This window comes from Glandiceps talaboti, chromosome 4 (assembly GCF_964340395.1).
Source record: "Glandiceps talaboti chromosome 4, keGlaTala1.1, whole genome shotgun sequence".
Taxonomy (NCBI): Eukaryota; Metazoa; Hemichordata; class Enteropneusta; family Spengelidae; genus Glandiceps; species Glandiceps talaboti.
The window spans coordinates 20,202,181-20,224,909 of NC_135552.1; the positions used below are offsets into that span (position 1 = coordinate 20,202,181).

Consider the following 22,729-nt stretch of genomic DNA (forward strand, 5'->3'; position numbering starts at 1 on the left):
GTAAAACTGTAATACCATCAAACGACTGTCGCTTTATAATATTGTGAATGTCAGCACAGCGGTTGGATTTTCAGAATTTACCGAAGGGCACGTTTCCCTACAACCCGTTCGTCGAAGTTATTCATTAGTTTGCCAATTTCCTAGCTCAAAGCTATCGAGTTGAAACCTTTTGTAGTTAAACAGTTCTAACATGTTCGTATTGCGATTAATTTATCCCTTGTTCTCACGAAAAATTAGTATGCGATGGGTTGGGTTAATGTATGTATGTGTACTTTGTTGATAAATGTTTACGATACCAGCAAACGCTGCAGGTATTTGGACTTTGAACAAGTAGAAAGTCGTTCCTCGTCCACACCTTACACAATGAGTGACATGTGTAATTATGTATTTAATAAGTGTCGAAATAACTCTGATGTTTGGAAGAGGAAAATGTGTTAGGGTTTACCGGGGAGGTGCCTTCACCCAGCTCGGCGAAATGTACATCTTTACGTTAATTATGTCTGGTCAAATTACGTAATATAAACAACATAGTATCTCTGTTTGACAAGTATTTATCTCTGTTTGCTAAGTAAATACTTATTACAACGCAATAGTATCACATTTCAACAATGTTATATGTTGAATGAAATTTGCATAATACAATGTAGCACATGTACATTTCTGAATTGAAATGTATGTTTACCATAAATTTTAAAACGACATATTGTTTGTCTATACATTGGGTGGTATTATCGTACGATGTTCTCATGTGTGTACATCAAACCGATGTATTTATGGTTTAAATAAACAATTCCTTTGAATTTAGACCACGAAATGTAAACACATATGATCTAGTGACGTCATCTGACTTTGTGCCTTTGCAGTATAAACTATATCACTTTTATTATTTACGTCTTTCAGGTGCTACCCCTGATCAAAACGTATAAGTGTTTCTTCATTGAGGAGTGACAATAACACCAGTTGGAAGGTAATGTAGTCATGACAACGTTAACCCATTTTGGTAAATTTATTGGATGAAATTAACTAACTGGCGTACTTGTAGTTTGGCCTGGAATGCGACCATAAATTGTACAAAACTAGGTGGCCTGTCAAGCTTTTGTACCTCACTCACTAGTACCTCTCCATAGCTCTGTAGAATAGAACAGGATAATGGAATGCGATTAGCGATACGATTAGAGTAGAGGAGAATAGAGCAGAGCAGAGCAGAGCAGGTACAATACTTATGATGGCGTAGCTTTCATTAGTCCAGAGACGTGGCTATCTGACTTACAATTTATATTATTTGTCGTTTGCCAGAACACTGTCAAGCTAGTGTATGCTAGGCCAAGTTTTCATCACATTCTTTCTTTACTTTAAATGGTCAATTTGATGGTCATTTTACCACGAAACGACTACCTTTACCATGGCTTGTGGTTGTCCTGAATGTAATATTATATCACTTTGTACTGGTAAATTTGCTATTCTTATACTGTGGTAGTTTTCGAATACGACGGCAGACTGACTTCCATGCTACCAAAATAAGAACAACTTGTATAAATTCCCAGCCTTTGTGTATAAATTGTTTCATTACAACGAACATAATATTTCCTTCCAAAAGTACAGTGGTGGTTTGCAACTTAGAGTGACACTAGGGTGTGATACAATAAAGTTGTAAACATCCCCCACGCCAATTGACTGATACATTTATAGTACGTATTACATGTAACATGATTTATAGCCAAACGTTAGATGTTTTATTAAATATAATTCTCCTGCCTCTACATAGTAGTAAACATTTGTCACATTGTGAAATAGTAGAACACAACAAACAGAGTTCTCTTTCTCTTTACAGACTAAGATGGCAGGTACTAACTTCCTTTGGACCATTCTATGGCTTCTATGTCTTATCTTCATAGCGTGGCCTGTATCTTTCTTTGTGGCCTGGTTTTACGTCATATGTCTACCATTTGGTGTTTGCATAGAGGTGTGCAAACGACTGTGCGAGCTCCTTTTGAAAGTAGTACAGTTTCCCGAATGGACGGCACAGAAGATGGTTAAAGGAGAAAGTTGCTGAAACGAAAAAAAGATAACTCATTTGATATGAAGGAAGCCCTGAAATATGTAGTGTAGATAACAAGTATCCTACGGAGTATATGTTATGTTTTGACGACCTTGTCCAGTGCTACTACCAGTAGATACCCAGGAGTGTATTTCACAAGATATAAACTCTTGTAATACTTGAGACCACGCTTTTGTCCATTAGCAAATTTCATAATTTTAATCTGTTTTTGTGAGACCCCCCCCCTCGATAATCACAGACTTACCTGTGCTCTAATAAAGTAAATCTATAAAAGTCGTAATATCGTGGTCATGTGGATTCGTGTTCTCAAAGTAAATTATTTTGATTTGCGTCATGATATTAGATAATATTTATCCTGCACGAGATGCAATAATGTAATGGTAAAGTTATACATGAACCCTATTTGTACCTGTCAGTCACACTAATTGCGCCTACCTTGGGTACAAAGTGTTACATATTGTACATATGACATATAGCTGATATAGTGAAGTGGCCGCTTGACGGTGCCGTAAAAGAGGCTGTGGTTTACGACGATGTCCGAGATCTAACCAGGGTATTAGCCAAGTATAGGGAAGACATGAGAAATCAGGCTACAGTATAAATTACTCTATTTTGTTTGTGTCATAATTTGTTGCCATTGACATTAAGTCTTAAAATCATTAATTTGAGCAATAACTACAAATATGATGTTTAGCTATGAATAGTACACGTATAATACTAACTTTTTTCATTTCAAGATAGATATGTAATTCTCTATTTGGTGAGTGTCTTTGTATTTTCGATTATACTGATATAATATTTTTTATTTCTTCTGAAACGTTTTACCACTAGTTTGCTTTGATATGTTTAATATGTATGTTCTTGGGTAGAGCATATCCATTCTCGCAAACCAGAGCTGTTATTTCTTCCGCTACACTTCCAGTGGTGCCGTAAAACAGGCCGTGGTTTGCGACGATGAGCATATCCAGTTGTTTGTACGAAAAGTAATATCATACTGTCATATTCTATTTATGGCGTCTAAACTCAGCTTGTGCCAATACACTTCATCTATCACAGAAAGGTTATTGTGACCGACAAGTCGTTTGTCTTTACAAAGTAATATTTTTTTTAACCGTGGTGTGTGGACTTACGCGGTCCTAGAACCCCGTGTTATTTTACCCCTTTCATATATTATTTGCCAAGTATCTCAGTATTATGGATATTTTATCTTTAATAGTGTATTCTGAAACATATCTCGGGATACAAGTAACAATGTTTCGTACCCATATCCATCTAATTTCTGCTTATCATCGGGAACAAAGTAGCGACTGATTAAATCTTAGCTGCATTTTATGCTCTTTAGGGACCCAAAAAATTGAGTTTCACCCATTCTAAATCGCTCGACTTCTCTCTGAAATAGAGTTTAACAGTTGGTAAATCTGCGGCTGTACACTGTGGCAACGCATTCTGGGAAACAAACAAAGTTAGGGACATCTCTTCAAACTATAGCTTCAGTATAATAGATTCGGTAACAGAAGCTTAATAGCTCCTAATTTTGTTTCCCTGAATTTAAACATTTATTAAACGAATGAAGTGACAATCTCGTCCTTTCTTTCATATTCGCAATTCTAAAGGTAAAACTGATGACAGAAGCCAAAGAAAGTTTGTTGAACTTATAAAGGGCAATGTCTATGTGTGTAGCGTATGGTGTTACCTTAGAGCTACATAGACTCATGGTGTTATTGCCCTATTCGTGACCCAGGGTCAATGAACTACGTGTTATTCTGTTAGTATTACTGTCCTTACCCTAGTTCTGACCCAGGGTCCGTTACTGGACGTGTTTAGAAGTGAGCAAGAAACTGAACACCCCACTGAAGTCACAGAATTCGAAGGTGGTAAAATATTTATTATCTGCAGCTGATGGTCAAGGTAAGATTTAGTGGTATCGACAATATACAGTGGCATTGTTGGCTTTCTGTTCGACATAACAGCCAACATAGTCTAGTTCCTGACGGACCGTATTCCGAACTAGACTACGGCCAACATAACAAGGTTAAAACATAGACCCTGCACGAGTAGGCAATCAGGTCTATGTGTACATCCAAAGTCTGCTTCATTGTCAATGATGACGTACACCTGACACAGAATGACGTAGCCTCGGTGTATAATCTCATGGGTCCATTCCTGTTGTTCTGAAATGTAAACCATTGGTGTAGATACACTCATGTAGGCTTGACAAATCGACGAGCAAAATGCTAAAGCACACTCATATTTTAGTGTTCATTAAAATTTCATAAAGCTTAAAGGATCGGTTAGTTTTCGCTGGTTGTGATGGGGGGGGGGGGTTCATTTTGGAAAACACTGCTTGAAGTGGGGTTCATATTGGTAATATTCAGTTGAAGCTGGATGTCATTGTTGAAAACATTTCTGGTAATTTTTACCCCAAGAATATCCACAAAATCAGTATTTAGTGTCACTATGGTGTCGAGGAATAGTTTCCAAGTAACCGTAACTTCCAAATAAGAATTCCTTCACCGGTTACTCTCCAGTATCTTATTTCATTCATATTCAATACATTTTGTGACGAAATACGTTTACAGTAATTTTCAATCATTATGATCGATATGTTTGATGATTACTTGCTTAATAATTTAAATATGTATTTGTTATTTTACTTGATTTGGCTTCTTTAAAAAAATTGTTACATTTGTTTGTTACAGTTGAGATTGTGGAAAGTTGATGACGTTAGGATATATACATGTGAACATATTGACACTAGAGAGACTGTAGGTAAATTAATTGGTTTGTGTTATTCTATTACGTCCAGTATTGCTATACACTCTATCCCAACATAAACCAAACAGGTAATACTGTGACTGTTGGTAGGCTTGACTAGACGGTATAAGTGTGAAGTTAACAGAGTAAGGAATACGGTCCGTCAGGAACTAGACTACTAGGGGTATGGAATATTGATCAATCTTCACTGTTTAAAAATCTTATGATAATAAACTATTAATTCATCAATGCTGACCTTGTCACTTGACCTCATATAACCTAATGTCAGAGGTAAAGGTCGGGAGGGGATGGAGGAGGAGGAGAGACTTCACATGGAATACTGTATATGAGGATTTAAAAGACACCTTCATCAAAACGTGGGTGCCCTGTATGGCATGTATGTGTTGAACGTTATATATACTCTCTTGATGCAAAACATATATTTTAGATCTCCCTCATTTATTAAAAATGCACTGCAGGGTAACAGCTCACTCTCCCCCCTCGCATTATTGAAGTATTGTGGGAAATTTGTCACTGTAAGCGTTGTTGACAGTAGACAGTCGTACCCCGGGGAGTCGTACGTACTTATATAATAGTGTCTACGTTCACCAGTTATATACATGTACATATGACAACGGCCAACCCCATTCATCGTCTTGGTAGCACACCCCTTGTCTTATTTTACAGACGCCCAGTGCTGATTTCCAACCGCTATGCAATAACTATGATAGATATCATTTTGACTCATAAATAAACGTGTTTATTTTCCAATTAAATTTTTGACCATTCTTAGTTTGCTTAGAAAGGAAACAAGATGGCAGAAAGCACTACTATGAGATGTGTGAAAATGGTAAAACCAGGACCGGCAGAACTACAGTATGTCACAGATCAAGAAAGACCTTCTCTGCCATCAGAGGGCGCTATTGTCAAGGTAAATGAAAGTTTTGAAATTGTATACATTTCGAAACATAATTTTAAACAGTTACAGTATATATCATAGGCATGTTGAAGTGTGTGTGTGAGTGTGTGTGTGTCTGTCTGTCTGTGTATGTATGTATGTATGTATGTATGTATGTATGTATGTATGTATGTATGTATGTATGTATGTATGTATGTATGTATGTATGTGTGTGTGAGTATGTCTGTCTGTCCGTCCGTCCGTCCGTCCGTCTGTCTGTCTGTCTGTCTGTCTGTCTGTCTGTCTGTCTGTCTGTCTGTCTGTCTGTCTGTTTGTTTGTATGAGTGCCTGCCTGTCAGTCTGTACGCACGCACGGGCGTGTATGTGTGCGTATACATGGCATCTTAAACTCAATAACATTACTTAACTGTAGCGGTTACCATGGTTCTTGTTAAAGATTTTACCTTAGATACGCTATCCTGAATAGAGTCGTCGATCGTGAAACTAAATTGAAAGATAATTAACGATACTATACTTCGTTGAACTGTGTGATGTGTGTTATAATTCTATGATAATTCGTGTGTGATGTACTGAACTTATGAATGTCTTAAGTTGTACATTGTTTATCAGGTGCATTATTGTGGTATGTGCCACAGTGATGTCCATATGTGGAGTATAGGACGAATCCCAATGCCATTCATTTTTGGTAAGTATATCATCAAATACTTCGTTTAACTATTACTTTTTATTGATATGTACCAGTTTATAATCATTATGATAATTTTTGGAAATTACATTTTATCTATTTCTGAATAAAGGAATTGATCAAAACATTTTATTTATATTTCTAACATTTATAATTTATAGAATGAATTGTTATTGTAGGCCATGAAGTCTCTGGTACAATTGATTTGATTGGTCCATCAGCAGCCAATCCTGAAGGATTACGTATTGGAGACCAGGTGGCCGTGTACCCATGGACTGGTTGTGAAAACCGTGCCTGTAAACCTTGTCAAACTGGAAATTCTAGTTATTGTGATCTGGGTCCGACAGGACACAAAGAAATAGGAGTCAGCCAAGATGGAGGGTAAGTAGTCGTGCAAATATTTTGTTTGAAATTTATTTTATATACAGCCCGTTTCAAGTTTCTAATCAACGGCCTGTTATATTTGATACAACCACGCAGAAAGAATAGCAAATTAGATATATCTCTAAGAACGTTTATAGTTCAAGGCCGTTAATTCTTACATTTTAATTTCAGATATGCGGAATATGTAGCTATTCCAAAACTGACTTTTCTTGTCAAAGTTCCTGAAACTGTTCCCATGGAAGTAGCAGGTCTGCTTGGATGTGGGATGTTAACAGCATACAATGCAGTTCAAACTTTGATTCCAAAAATTGATCCCATTCTCCATTTCAGAGGTATGTATTATATCGTACAGTGTCAGAATCAGGAATCCGGGCATTACATCAAAATGGTTTTTCCAACATTACTATCAATAAATCAATAGCTTTATTTAAATATCCATATATATATATGTGTGTGTGTGTGTGTGTGTGTGTGTGTGTGACAGACAGACAGACAGACAGACAGACAGACAGACAGACAGACAGACAGACAGACAGACAGACAGACAGAGAATAAGGAACTGGTATGCTCTGCTACTAATTTTGCATTCAGCACACTGTTCTCCAGTGACACACACACCCTTTTATATATATATATATATATATATATATATATATATATATATATATATATATATATATATATATATATATATATATATATTGCAATGATATACGATTGGAATTGTCTTAATATTTTTGTCGTTATATACAGAAAACAACAATTAGTATGATTGTTGTTTATTTTCAGATAAATGTGGTATTTTAATCATTGGTGCAGGCGGATTGGGATTATCTGCTGTGCAGTTGTTGAAATCTCTTGTTTTGCCAAATTATGAGAATGTAGAACTGGTATGTGCTGACATACAGGTATGCTATGACAATGTAGAACTGGTATGTGCTGACATACAGGTATGTTATGACAATGTAGAACTGGTATGTGCTGACATTCAGGTATGTTAGGGAGCCGTCGCTATTTACGACCTGGGGGTCGGAGGAATTTAGGGGGGGGGGTCTCTCAAAAACAATTGTATTTTTGAAAACGATTTGAAAGATTGTGGTGCATAATAGTACGTTTTGTGTTTTAGAAAATTAATACGTAACCCGACTGTGTTTAACTGTGTGTCAGTGTGTTTCATTCTCGCAAACCAGAGCTGTTATTTCTTCTGTCGACACTACGAAATAAAGCGGTGCGTCTTGGACAGTGCCATAAAAGAGGGTGTGTAGTTTACGACGGTGTGTTTCATGCCTTAATGCTATGATAGTATATACCGCCTTTCATAGCACCAGCTAATTAAGCCATCTTGTATAATTACAGGAGACCAAATTATCACTAGCAATGGAGGCAGGAAGTCATGGCATAGTACACTGGCTAAAAGAAGATTCTGAAGGTGAAATGGTTAAGAAGACTTCATCAGTATTCACTGAAAAGGGTGCTGACATAGTCATCGACTTTGTTGGTAGCAAACAAACATTTAATGTTGGCTTGAAATCACTCAAAAGGGTAAAGTAACAAACAAAGATTCACATAATATTACTATCATTCTTCCTTACGAACATAAATAATTGTAACAGCTTTGTATCTTTGCGTCCATTCTTATCCTCGAATTTAATAATGAGAACAAAATACAATCTGAAGCTGTAGTCCCAAGACACGTGAACACGTGAAAACATGCAGAAAAAAAGTAACATATTCCAATCCAACTCTGCATATGGAAGTGTTTTGATAATTTTTTGATAAGTCGTCATGGTGATTTTAAAAAAGGAAAGGCATATTGATAACTAGACGTCTTTTTATATACTGTAGCATGGAACCTTGATATGTGTTGGTTTACATGCGATTGGTAAAAAACAAGAACTCCCTCTATATCAAGCAGTGGTGAAGAGCTTCTGTATTCGAACAGTTTATGCTGGTAGTCTACAACAAATGAAGGAATTAATTCAACTTGTTGCTAATGGAAAAGTAAGTCGACTAAATATATATAGTGATAATAAACCAGGCGAAAAAAAACCCTGGTTATCTATGAAACACTAAGAAGTTCAAGAACAACCAAATTAGAAATATGTGACTATGTACTACTAATCATGTTGCTTTGAAAGGTGTTTTCATCGGCGTATTCTCAGCAGTGGCTCTCAGCTAGGGTTTCAATCCCATACCCCTTCGTTATAGTAGTGTTATCCTATCAGTGGCGCCATATCCTTAAAGGATTGCACAGAATTATTTTTTTGTTTTCGACCAACCTTTTAAATAACTCTTCTAGACAAACGTTTTCCACACCTAAGTCGTAATAATAATACTCCGAAGGAGTTACTAAGTAAAGCTTATATGGCGAGATAAGAAAAAACCAAGCATTTCGTCATCGCAACTTCAAATAGCCTTAACGGTCCAGGCGTTCCTTCAGCGTGGGGGAGCAAGTGGTTACATAAGCGGATCAACGACTGGGCCTTTTCAGACCTGTTTCAGACTAAACTTCAAACTAAGTTAATTTTCTTTCCCATATTAGAGTAATGTTATACCCATCATAGTATCAGTTATACACATCAATAGTATAGTATATATTTCTATGTGAAAACTTTCGTTATTGCTGAAATTGATTAATTGTAATTCTTAATGTACCAAGTCTCTTAGTCTAGTCATCGGTAAAATGTTTACTGAATGTTCACCTTTCTTGACTTCCATAGGTTTCTACCATACCCTGTAAGGTATACCCATTAAAAGATGCTGTACAGTTGATGTATCAACTACAAGATGGAAAGATTGAAGGAAGAGCTATCTTATCACCTAAGCTTAACCATGTAAATGATGATAAAATAGAAGGTGATAAAGAAAGACGTTCTATTGTATCACCTAAGCTGTAATAGTGACACAGAAAGAATATCTAGGACAGGATATTTTGTAACTTTAGAAACACATACAATAAAGCTTTGTAATTCCATGGAAATTCTCTTCTCTTCTCTTCTCTTCTCTTCTCTTCTCTTCTCTTCTCTTCTCTTCTCTTCTCTTCTCTTCTCTTCTCTTCTCTTCTCTTCTCTTCCCTTCCCTTCCCTTCCCTTCCCTTCCCTTCCCTTCCCTTCTCTTCTCTTCTCTTTCATGATTCTCTTTCATTCTCTTCTCTATAATTCTATTCTATTCTATTCTATTCTATTCTATTCTATTCTATCCTATCCTATTCTATTCTATTCTATTTTATTCTATTCTATTTTATTCTATTCTATTCTATTCTATTCTATTCTATTCTATTCTATTCTATTCTATTCTATTCTATTCTATTCCATCTTATACCTGTGCAATAATCTTAAATGTTAATCTCTTTACAAAACGAAGATAGAATTTTGGTCATGTGACCTTGTAGTATTCTACGTGGTTACAGTCATATAGTTAAAGGGGAAATGACACGTGACAATGCGAATCTTTTGTGCAACTAAAGTTAATTTGATGGCAATTAATGTGCGATATTGCTTTAGTTTAGTTTCCTCATCCAAACATACATACACAAAGTCGTGACACCAATAAGCCCTTAAATTGTGAAATATCATTTCTGTGTGAATGTGATATTTTCTGAGTATTTCTTACTGTGGGTGGTGTTCATCAAAGGTCACTATATCATCTACTTCAGTGCCGTAAAGGGCACTAGTTGATCGCCACGACTGAACTACATTTGTAGAGCCGAGAACAACTGATTACAGAGCTTGATTTAGCTTATTTCTTCTTATAAAAAAAATCAAAAATAACGCTCTCCATTGAGTGTCTTATTAATTATTGGCATTTTAGCATTTTTCAGGGTATATGTTGATGGTTGCCTGATCGAAAAAACTAATTACAGCCAGCGCAGTTTTAAAAATAGCACCAGACAGCACTCTTTTAGTCATTGCATTTTAATTTTTTTTTAAATCCAGGGGCGGAAAGGGAAACCCCTCAGGTACCCAACGCCACTTGGCACTCCGCTCCCTCGTAGGTATTACTGCCCACTCTGCCGATTTTACCCGTCTAACTGAAAAAAAAGAAGAAATAATCCGAAATACACATCTGGTGTGACATGGTCAAGATTCAAAAGAGACACAAAAATACCAATAATTTGTGATCACCCCTACCCTTCCACCCCGAATGTTCATGGTTTGCTCCAAGAAGTTCACCTGGTTACATTGTCACAAGGCGTGACCCTAGACATGCTAGACGTGACGGCGGGGTCTAGGATGCAAATTAGCTTAGGTCTGTGGGCGCTATAAAGGGAGCCTTCAATAATTACATGGGGAGGACCGGGGAATAGGGTCACTGTTTACAAATCGGTCCTCGGGGATGGCCACAATTTAGAAAATGTTGTATCACATTTTACTCTGACTCATTATATTGTCTAATGTTTCATTTTTTGGTAAATAAAGCATCCCACTGCTGGCACGTCGATTAGGATATAGGTTAGGGGTACACCATTTGGTTTCTGGGGGAGGGGCTAAATGATTAAGACCCCAAAAAAGACCCCCCAAAAAAAAAAAAAAAAAATTAAAAAAAAAAATTCAACCACTATGACAGCAATTTTTTTTCGAGATTAACAAGTCAGCTTTTTTGTACCGAAAGTAGTAAACTGCGACCAGGCTGCGATTTGTCATCCTCGATATCCCAGACTCACCGCTAGTGAGGTTTTTTCCTACTTTTGGTCGGCGACAATTTTTTTTTTCGTGCCGTAATATCAGACCATGTTAATCAAATCGCTGTGGACAACCATGTAATGTAACTTGTGTCTCACAGGAGTAAAACAGTTACAGGAACAGTTGGCTATCTATATTGTGGAGGTGTTGACCTCGGTCCCGACTATATCGAGAGTGTGCTCATCTATTGTTTGGGAGTTAACGTTCTGGCCTTTAACTCAGCCAACGATATCCAAACACAAGTATTGATAACATGTAAATAAGGCAGTGTCGATTTCACACAAATTCGATTACGGTGGTAGTAGTTGGGAAATAACCCATACCTACAACTTTCAACGTTGTGACCGCAGTGGGATTAAACAGTCCGTTGATTCTGGGACCTTTTCCATGTCTGGCAGCATTTAAACCATGCTTTTTTTCACAAATATTTTAACAGGGTGTCACGATTTCGAGAAAGGCGGAATGGTCAATTTTTAGTACGACTCAATCGCGGAGGGTCATATTTTACGCAACAGTCCAGGCCTGATTTCAACGGCCGCCCCCTTCAATGTAATTACTTAATGCTCCCTAAGTTCTTGTTCTCCTTGACCGAGTTTTGGTCCAGGGTCGTCATACGGTCGTTTTCAGAAGTTAAGTGCGAGCAAACTTGATGTGGTCGAAGTAGTACGAATTCGTACACCGATGACCAGTGGATTAGCAAGGTAGGATATACTTAATGTAATAGTACTAGTAGTATAGTATGAGTTTCACGTGTTTTAATACATGTACACGTAAAAGTAAAAGGAGGCGTGGTCACTTGCACGACAACACTTTTTCTAAACAAGCACTGTGTCTGTGACATCACCTGGTCTTTACGGTACGGTACACATATACTTATCGCATAGGCCACCTCTTGCAGTCTCTTTAAAGTCCTAGGTTGTACTCAGTATGTCTTACATGCATTGAAGTTGGGTTTTTTTCTATTTGCTGTACAAAGATTTCAGACTATTGATTCGATTGGGAAATGTAAGTATATTGATATCCACCTGTTTTGTTCAAAAGGTAAAAAATGGCAGAATGTACAACCATGAGATGTGTGAAAATGGTTGAAGTAGGACCAGCAGAACTACAATATATCACAGATGAAAAAAGGCCTTCTTTACCACCAGAGGGCGCTATTATCAAGGTGAGTGCCGCAGGCTGAATACCAGGGATACCGGATAGTGTGCATGTTCACGCAATAAGCAGAATATCCCACAATTCTGATTTGTATGTATTATCATTTGCTCTTTGAAGTCATGTGAATCTCAAGGTTTCGGTTTTGTGAAAATGGCCACTTACTTTGGACAAGCTCTCCTGAAAAAGCACTGTACTGAATTTACTGCTTAATACCACCTGATGGTCACTTTACTTAGGCTAATTAAGTTCTCAATTTTATGAATTTGAAACTGGTTACTATAGATACTCATGTTTATTATATGTTTTACCTTTGTGGTCATATACATTGTAATTAGTCATGTACTTATGTATATTTGAATAATCTTTCATTTTACAACCTATTGAAATCTATAGACCCATTATGTACAAATTCTATATCTATCTGTATCTATCTATATCTATCTATCTATCTATCTATCTATCTATCTATCTATCTATCTATCTATCTATATAAATGAATAGATAAATAAATAAATATAAATATATAAATATATGTCTGATGATCGCACTATGCGTGAAACTCCGAGTTACAACCAAGAAAGAGTTCCAGAACTACCAAAACTGATATCCAAATGCCGACACGAGAATAAGTTTTATTTGTCCAACTTCAATAGAGCATCTATCACCTAAACTAAACCCGTTAACTAACGGCACATTAAAGCCCTACATGTAACAACCCGCCAACACTTACTTGTCCGCACCCAATAACCCACACAATAACAACCAACACCTCCACACATACAACACTTACCCACCGACACAGACAATAGTGATGGTATTTCTATTGTCTACACTCTATATATACAGCACACCCAGAGAGTAGGCCTCAGAGTGTCTGATGATCGCAATATGCGTGAAACTCCGAGTTACACCCAAGAAAGAGTTCCAGTACTACCAAAACTATTACGCTCTGCCACTGCGGTATAGAGCACTGTCTTAGCAGATTGATACTCACCGAGTTATATATATATATATATAAACTTATGAAATGTTTTGCCCTATTTTTATTGACTTTGATGTTGCACTTTGTCATCAGGTGCTGTATTGTGGTATGTGTCACAGTGATGTCCATATTTGGAGAAGTGAAAGGATGCCCCTTCCATTAATTCTTGGTAAATATCATTTCTTTGTTACTATCATTTATTGGTATATTCTAGTTTGTTGTGATAATTTTATCTAAGGACAAAACATTCATTCCTTTCAAAATATACATCGATGGTAAAGGAAGAAAACATTTTTGACATTTTCTTTTCTGCTCTTATAAACATCAATTACAATTTTAATTATTCAAACAGGAAATGTAATAATATCCAATGAATTTTCTTCTTAGGTCATGAAGCTGCTGGTATCATTGATTCGATTGGTCCATCAGCAGCCAATCCTGAAGGACTTAGTGTTGGAGACCAGGTGGCTGTGTATCCATGGATTGGTTGTCAGAACTGTAACCCGTGTCAAACTGGAAATTCTAGTTATTGTGATGAGGGTCTGGAGAAACAACTGGAAGTAGGAATCACTGGACCAGGAGGGTTGGTATTTCGTGTAAAATAAAATCTTTTATTTCTGAAATTACTAATATAAGTGTGCAAGATAATTTAAAAATAATTTCATAATGAAGACTTACATAATTTATTATTATTATTTACTTTAACAATTACAATATTCCATACATACTTTATGTCATAGACATAACTGAGATGCCATCATTATGGCAGACATTGACCTTTTACCTGGGCATAATAGCTTTCAATGGTAAATGCAAATTCTACAAATTGAACAAATATTCACAACAACTCAGTATATTAATTATGCTTGAAAATTAAGGAATTTTAATATTATTTGAATAATACATTTTTACATCAACATTTTTTGCAAGGAAACAACAAATTTTGTAATTTAAAGTGTTTTTTTTGTACTTTATGTTAAGATATTTCATTCCTCAAAAGTTTCATGAGAGTCAAAGCACAAGAGAGTGCAGGGTACTTTGTAGAATGTTGTAACAAGTAAGGGACAGTCAATTTACAAGACTTTCCTTTTGTCACTCTTCTAGACTTTGATTTAAAGAAAATGTTACAATTGTTGACAAAATTACCTATTTTATTACCATTTTATGCACATCATGTGTTTGAACCTGTTTTTCATCTGTAGTTTTGGAACGTCGACACAATATCAATTTTTGTTTTAAAATGTACAGAATAAAATCTTTTTACTATGATATTTATTACCAGAATTAATAAACCAAAGACTAAATTACTTTGATTTCAATTTTACATATGCAGTACATAGCTTTTCCAAAATTGACTTTACTCTCTTAATTTTGATTTCAGATATGGAGAATATATAGCTATTCCAAAATTGACTTTTCTTGTCAAAGTTCCCGAAAGTGTTCCCATGGAAGTAGCAGGTCTGCTTGGATGTGGGATGTTAACAGCGTACAATGCAGTTCAAACTTTGATTCCAAAAATTGATCCCATTCTCCAAGTAAGAGGTGAATACTTGCCTGTACACATGTTTTAGTCTGTTAGCTACTCTGTACACTGACTTTAAACCATAATGACTTGGTTTCTGTAATTCCTTGGTGGTTTTCATCACCACATGACAATTCTACTCTGTCAGGTGTCACCAACCATCTGTCAATTTGATCATCAGTCGGCCTGAAGAAGTGTCCAGGATAGGACATGAAACTGTTGCCATTCAAAATAACAGCAAGTCCAGTAGGATATATTATAGTACCTCATTATTATTATTATACAACAGAATTGAAATTATTAGCAAAAATTAAGAAAATACAGTAATAGATGAATTTAAATAAATAGCCAGTGCCTCAAGGTTTGATAGCAATTGTCGTTATAGGTACAGAAAACAACTTCTCTAACAATTGGGAGGATTGTTGTTTATTTTCAGATAAATTTGGTATTTTAATCATTGGTGCAGGCGGATTAGGATTATCTGCTGTGAAGTTATTGAAATCTCTTGTTTTGCCAAACTATGAGAATGTAGAACTGGTATGTGCTGACATACAGGTATGTTATGAGAATGTAGAACTGGTATGTGCTGACATACAGGTATGTTATGACAATGTAGAACTGGTATGTGCTGACATACAGGTATGTTATGACAATGTAGAACTGGTATGTACTGGCATACGGGTATATTATGACAATGTAGAACTGGTATGTACTGGCATACAGGTATGTTATGAGAATGTAAACTGGTATGTGCTGACACACAGGTATGTGTGACAATGTAGAACTGGTATGTGCTGACATACAGGTATGTTAATCACAACATAGAACTGTAATGTGCTGACATACAGGTATGTTATGAGAATGTAAACTGGTATGTGCTGACATACAGGTATGTTATGACTAGAACTGTAATGTGCTGACATACAGGTATGTTAATCACAACATAGAACTGGTATGTGCTGACATACAGGTATGTTATGAGAATGTAAACTGGTTTGTGCTGACATACAGGTATGTTATGAGAATGTAAACTGGTATGTGCTGACATACAGGTATGTGTGACAATGTAGAACTGGTATGTGCTGACATACAGGTATGTTATGACAATGTAGAACTGTAATGTGCTGACATACAGGTATGTTAATCACAACATAGAACTGTAATGTGCTGACATACAGGTATGTTATGAGAATGTAAACTGGTATGTGCTGACATACAGGTATGTTATGACTGTAGAACTGTAATGTGCTGACATACAGGTATGTTAATCACAACATAGAACTGGTATGTGCTGACATACAGGTATGTTATGAGAATGTAAACTGGTATGTGCTGACATACAGGTATGTTATGAGAATGTAAACTGGTATGTGCTGACATACAGGTATGTGTGACAATGTAGAACTGGTATGTGCTGACATACAGGTATGTTATGACAACATAGAACTGGTATGTGCTGACTTATAGGTATCTTGTGTTATTGTTAATAAAATGAAGAGTAGATCTACTGTAGATGAAGAGTAGATCTATTGTAGATGAAGAGTAGATTTATTGTAGATGAAGACTAGATCTATTGTAGATGAAGAGTAGATCTATTGTAGATGAAGAGTAGATCTATTGTAGATGAAGAGTAGATCTATTGTAGATGAAGAATAGATCTATTGTAGATGTAGAATTATTGTAGATGAAGAATAGACATTGTAGATGAGGAGTAGATCTATTGTAGATGAAGAGTAGATCTACTGTAGATGAAGAGTAGATCTAATGTAGATGAAGACTAGATCTATTGTAGATGAAGAGTAGATCTATTGTAGATGAAGAGTAGATTTATTGTAGATGAAGAGTAGATCTATTGTAGATGAAGAGTAGATTTATTGTAGATGAAGAGTAGATCTATTGTAGATGAAGAGTAGATCTATTGTAGATGAAGAATAGATGTACTAGTTTGGTAAGGATAGACATTCACAGTCTAGTGTCGTAGGCACCCGCCATAAAAGATCAGATATAGTGTTTCATGTATGAACACTACAACAATGGATATTTAGTATGTGCATGATATTTTACTGGTATGTATCAATTCCTCACACACTTCACATGTGCATTTAATACCTTAGCTTAAGTCTTCTTGCATAATTACAGGAGACCAAATTATCACTAGCAATGGAGGCAGGAAGTCATGGCATAGTACACTGGCTAAAAGAAGATTCTGAAGATGAAATGGTTAAGAAGACTTCATCAGCATTTACTGAAAATGGTGCTCACATAGTCATCGACTTTGTTGGTAGCAAACAGACATTTGATGTTGGCTTGAAATCACTCAAGAAGGTATTAAAACACTTACTATAAGTCATGCTCAGTAATGATAAAGCGACTATTGTCTCCCTTATTTATCTCAAATAGTTGCCCAGAAACAAATGATATTGTTCGTTTTATTGTGGGACTAAAAAAACCAACCCTTATAGTTTACCTGGAATTGATATCTATTTACATGTTATACTTTGTAGCATGGAACTTTAATATGTATTGGTTTACATGGTATTGGTATCAAACAAGAAATTCCTATATATGAAGCCATTCTTCGCAGCTACTGTGTCCAGGCACTTTATACTGGTAGTCTCAAACAAATGAAGGAATTGGTTCAACTTGTTGCTGATGGAAAAGTAAGTGTGTTTGCCCCCAAAAAGTAACCCAGTTTAAACCGAGATCAGGGCATAATTCCCCTGGTGTCTTTTTGTCAAATTTGGGTTGTTTTGCTAAAAACGTCAGACATAACAACAAACGTGAAATTAGATTAAAAGACTGGAATATATATTAGTTTATCATAGGCCAAGATTTCAATCCTGCATTCCAACACTATAGTGTTATCTTACCAGTGAAACCATAACGATTACATCGGATCACTCTTTTGTTTGGACCAACTTTTTTGATAACTTTGCCTGACAACTGTTTTTCTGGTCTAAATGTTAATGCTAATCTGACCTGGGCTTTTAGATGTAAATGGAATATTTTGACAAGTGTGATTAATATTCTATTATTAGCAACAGTGTTTCTCATTGGGCATGTAATTTTTTTGTACTGCAAATTTGACAGTGTTACAATTACAGTAAAACATGGAGGCAAAGCTGGAAGTTAACGTAAACAATTTCATTGACCTAGGTAGATATTCTTGAAAGTGACAATGTCAATTAGTAATTCTGAAAAATCCTTACTAAATGGTCACTTTTTTCCATGATTGAACTCAAGAGGGTGTAAGTCAAATGCAGGTTGAATAAAAGGAATGAGTTGAGAGATCGAAGCTAGAAGCTGAGTGAAATGATGAATGCTATTTTGACCTTCTTGAATTTCATAGGTTTCTACCATACCATGTAAGGTATACCCATTAAAAGATGCTGTACAGTTGATGTATCAACTACAAGATGGAAAGATTGAAGGAAGAGCTATCTTATCACATACGATGTAATCCATATACTTCATAGTGAACTGGAAGATGTCGAGATAGAGAGAACAGCTACTGAGCAGTAAATCCTATGATATCCAGATCTGTAACAGTAGTGCAGTAGAAATCCTATGATATCCAGAGCTGTAACAGTAGTGCAGTAGAAATCCTATGATATCCAGAGCTGTAACAGTAGTGCAGTAGAAATCCTATGATATCCAGAGCTGTAACAGTAGTGCAGTAGAAATCCTACGATCTCCAGAGCGGTAACAGTAGTGCAGTAGAAATCCTATGATATTCAGAGCGGTAACAGTAGTGCAGTAGAAATCCTATGATATCCAGAGCTGTAACTGTTACAGTAGTGCAGTAGAAATCCTATGATATCCAGAGCTGTAACTGTTACAGTAGTGCAGTAGAAATCCTATGATATCCAGAGCTGTAACCGTAGTGCAGTAGAAATCCTATGATATCCAGAGCTGTAACAGTAGTGCAGTAGAAATCCTATGATATCCAGAGCTGTAACAGTAGTGCAGTAGAAATCCTATGATATCCAGAGCCGTAGCAGTAGTGCAGTAGAAATCCTATGATATCCAGAGCCGTAACAGTAGTGCAGTAGAAATCCTATGATATCCAGAGCTGTAACAGTAGTGCAGTAGAAATCCTATGATATCCAGAGCTGTAACAGTAGTGCAGTAGAAATCCTATGATATCCAGAGCTGTAACAGTAGTGCAGTAGAAATCCTATGATATCCAGAGCTGTAACCGTAGTGCAGTAGAAATCCTATGATATCCAGAGCCGTAACAGTAGTGCAGTAGAAATCCTATGATATCCAGAGCCGTAACAGTAGTGCAGTAGAAATCCTATGATATCCAGAGCTGTAACAGTAGTGCAGTAGAAATCCTATGATATCCAGAGCCGTAACAGTAGTGCAGTAGAAATCCTATGATATCCAGAGCTGTAACAGTAGTGCGGTAGAAATCCTATGATATCTATAGCCATAACAGTAGTGCAGTAGAAATCCTATGATATCCAGAGCTGTAACAGTAGTGCAATAGAAATCCTATGATATCCAGAGCTGTAACAGTAGTGCAGTAGAAATCCTATGATATCCAGAGCTGTAACAGTAGTGCAGTAGAAATCCTATGATATCCACAGCTGTAACAATAGTGCAGTAGAAATCCTATGATATCCAGATCTGTAACAGTAGTGCAGTAGAAATCCTATGATATCCAGAGCTGTAACAGTAGTGCAGTAGAAATCCTATGATATCCAGAGCTGTAACAGTAGTGCAGTAGAAATCCTATGATATCCAGAGCTGTAACAGTAGTGCCAAGACAATATCTCACACAGAAAATTTTTAAGTGGAGTTTGTACATTTTCAGAGGGACATATAAATACATTATTTTAATCTATAATAATTCCATGGAAATTGCAATCTACCAAACATGTTACATACAAATACCATAGTAGGTGTAGTAAGCTGCTTATGAATGAAATGTTTTTTATCCAAAGAATATCATCGGGCATTATGACACTGTTTTGACACGAACAGTAAGTCAGCAATAAATAAAAATTAAATTTAGAAATCTACCCATGAACATTTTTTGTTTAAATTGAGGCTATCATTTATTAGTATCTTTGAGCACATTTGTGATTTTTGACGTAATAAAAATTTGAAATCAGCTTGAAAACTAGAAAAAGATTTCATATTGTTGGCGATATATATTGCTGGTATATAATTGATGAGATTGAAGCTTGAATCTGAGTGAAATGATGAACTATTCCTTAACAAGTCAAAACGCTATTGCCACCAGTAAATTGTTTAGAGGGTACTGAATTTTGACATCAATACTATATTTCTGTGTGAAAACTTTTGTATTATTTCTGAAATTTATTAATTGTTAACTCCATATATATCATGTCTCTTTGTCCAGTCATTGATAGAGTATGGTACTTACTGAATTTTGACCTTGACTTTCATCGGTTTCTACGTAGACCATACCATGTAAGGTATACCCATTAAAAGATGCTGTACAGTTGATGTAACAACTACAAGATGGAAAGATTGAAGGAAGAGCTATCTTATCACATACGCTTAACCATGTAAATGATGATAAAATAGAATGTGATAAAGAAAGAAGTTCTATTGTATCACCTAAACTGTAATAGTGATACAGAAAGGATATCAGGACAGGATAATTTGTAACTTTAGAAACACATACAATAAATCTTTGTAATTTTGTGGAAATTCTCTTCTCTTCTCTTCTCTTCTCTTCTCTTCTCTTCTCTTCTCTTCTCTTCGAATTCTCTTCGAATTCTCTTCGAATTCTCTTCGAATTCTCTTCTCCTCTTCTCTTCGAATTCTCTTCTCTTCTCTTCTTTCTTCTCTATAAGTCTATTCTATGCAGTACCGTAGCCTGTGGGGGGGGCAAGGGGGGCACCTACCCCCGAGATTTTAGAAAAAAGAAAGAAAAAAAGCTACTTCTTGAATACATGGCGATGCTATAAAATCGTTATTTACGTGACGATTCCTAGCATGCGCGATTTAAATGGATAGTTCACTAAAGTGACTGTACACTGCTGACTTCTGGCTAGTATGTATCTTATATCGCTATTGTACGCTGGCTTATTAACTTTGAATAAAAATGTGTCCAGTTCAAAATTGTAACTTTTTGCAGCAAATTAAAAATTCTTTGTGCGGGAAAATACAAAAGAAGTGCGCACATGCACAGTGCATTTTCCGCGAGTAACAGTAGTCTTGAATGTCTCCTTCATTTGAAGATAGCAAGTCGCAATTATAATGTCAGCGAGTGAAACTAAAAAAAAAAGAAAAAATGAAAAAGCTGTTCAACCTACCCATATATTTTTTTTCTGGTGATGGGCAATATATCCTCATGTGGGCTTCGCATCTTTTTTTCAAAATTAAAGATATTTCTTTATATTTTCTGAATAGTACATGTAACAATATACATTTCAGTCTATTCCAAATTATATAATATTTTATGCAGTGGTTTACTTGGCTCTGATGTTGCATACAGGCATGAATTGAGATTAAATATCCAATGTGCACTAAAAAGAATTGAACAAAAGTTTACGACCATTGGGCCATCAAAAGTCTGAAAGTCTTGAAATGTTTTGCTCTTTATTCGGGATTTTTTGGAACCAAATTAACTTCAGGAGAAGTCATTTACCATGTGCACATCCGCACAATATCTTTCAGCTTTGCCACAACAAAATACACTTCCAAATATTATGTAATGCATAACATAATTGTTTCAATTCTGGTATTTCATTATGTCTATGGTTTGATATTTTATGCTTCTAAATGGCCTCCTACACTGTCTTATTTTCAATTTTTTTTTCACCTTTGGAGTTGTCTCCTTCCAATGCATCATTATACCATATGATTTTATATCTCCACTGTAGTGTAAGTGACAGAAGGGGTGGCTAAAATAATGTTTGAGTTTCAATGGCGGGGCTTAACATTTTTTGAGAAGAGAGGGTGAGAGGAACTACACCATTTGTTTAACCGTAAATTGTGTACATTTCCTAACTGTAGCTATGCAGACAAATTGCATGAGATAGTATCAAGATGACTGAATAAGTTCTATCTGAACTCGACCTGAAATATTTTGCTATCATTATATATGGTTTTATCTTTGTCAAGCATTGTGAAAAAATGAAATCGACCTACTTACCCAATGTGATGGGTTAGGTTTCCCGTTGACCAGCGTTATTTATTTTTTCTGACCTTACATATGATATTTAATTGCGTATGCTAAAATATATATTATGTAAATTACATGCAAATTTATGTAAATTAGCAAGATTGTAAGATTGCACCAAGACAAAGTTCCTTGGCAATTTGGTCAGGCTACGGCCCTGCTATTCTATTCTATTCTATTCTATTCTATTCTATTCTATTCTATTCTATTCTATTCTATTCTATTCTATTTATGCCTGTGCAATCTCAAATGTTAATCCCTTTACAAAACGAAGCTGCAATTTTGGACATGTGATCTTGTCGTATTACGTGGTTACAGTGAAATAGTTGAAGGGAAATAACGCATGACAATGCAAATCTTTCGCGCAACTAAAGTTAATTTGATGGAGATATTGTTTAGTTTATTTTCCTCATCCAAGCATA

The 22,729-nt window shown here is 35.9% G+C and overlaps 2 protein-coding genes and 1 long non-coding RNA gene across 4 annotated transcripts in view; all 3 read left to right on the top strand.

Moving 5' to 3' along the window:
• The window catches only part of LOC144434705 (uncharacterized), a 2,471-nt gene extending 172 nt beyond the window's left edge, over positions 1 to 2,299 (top strand). Inside the window, exons 2-3 of the long non-coding RNA XR_013480839.1 lie at positions 901 to 967; positions 1,832 to 2,299. This is a non-coding gene — a long non-coding RNA (uncharacterized LOC144434705). The remainder of the gene's footprint in view (positions 1 to 900; positions 968 to 1,831) is intronic.
• A 1,544-nt stretch (positions 2,300 to 3,843) lies between these two features.
• On the top strand, positions 3,844 to 12,149 carry LOC144433912 (alcohol dehydrogenase-like). 2 transcript variants are annotated; one of them, XM_078122315.1, is made up of 10 exons: positions 3,844 to 3,967; positions 5,616 to 5,744; positions 6,342 to 6,417; positions 6,597 to 6,798; positions 6,973 to 7,133; positions 7,591 to 7,709; positions 8,158 to 8,343; positions 8,647 to 8,802; positions 9,522 to 9,657; positions 11,920 to 12,149. In XM_078122315.1, exons 1-10 carry the CDS (start codon positions 3,959 to 3,961, stop codon positions 11,958 to 11,960), a joined length of 1,215 nt encoding a protein of 404 aa, XP_077978441.1. In that variant the 5' UTR covers positions 3,844 to 3,958; the 3' UTR covers positions 11,961 to 12,149. The 2 variants fall into 2 exon arrangements, with proteins under 2 accessions (XP_077978441.1, XP_077978442.1); XM_078122316.1 differs by having other exon boundaries at positions 3,845 to 3,967; positions 5,607 to 5,744; positions 11,920 to 12,106.
• On the top strand, positions 12,041 to 20,653 carry LOC144433913 (alcohol dehydrogenase-like). The gene is made up of 9 exons (XM_078122317.1): positions 12,041 to 12,184; positions 12,525 to 12,648; positions 13,717 to 13,792; positions 14,011 to 14,206; positions 15,005 to 15,165; positions 15,582 to 15,700; positions 17,285 to 17,470; positions 17,650 to 17,805; positions 18,495 to 20,653. Exons 2-9 carry the CDS (start codon positions 12,532 to 12,534, stop codon positions 18,603 to 18,605), a joined length of 1,122 nt encoding a protein of 373 aa, XP_077978443.1. The 5' UTR covers positions 12,041 to 12,184; positions 12,525 to 12,531; the 3' UTR covers positions 18,606 to 20,653.
• The last annotated feature ends 2,076 nt before the right edge of the window (positions 20,654 to 22,729 follow it).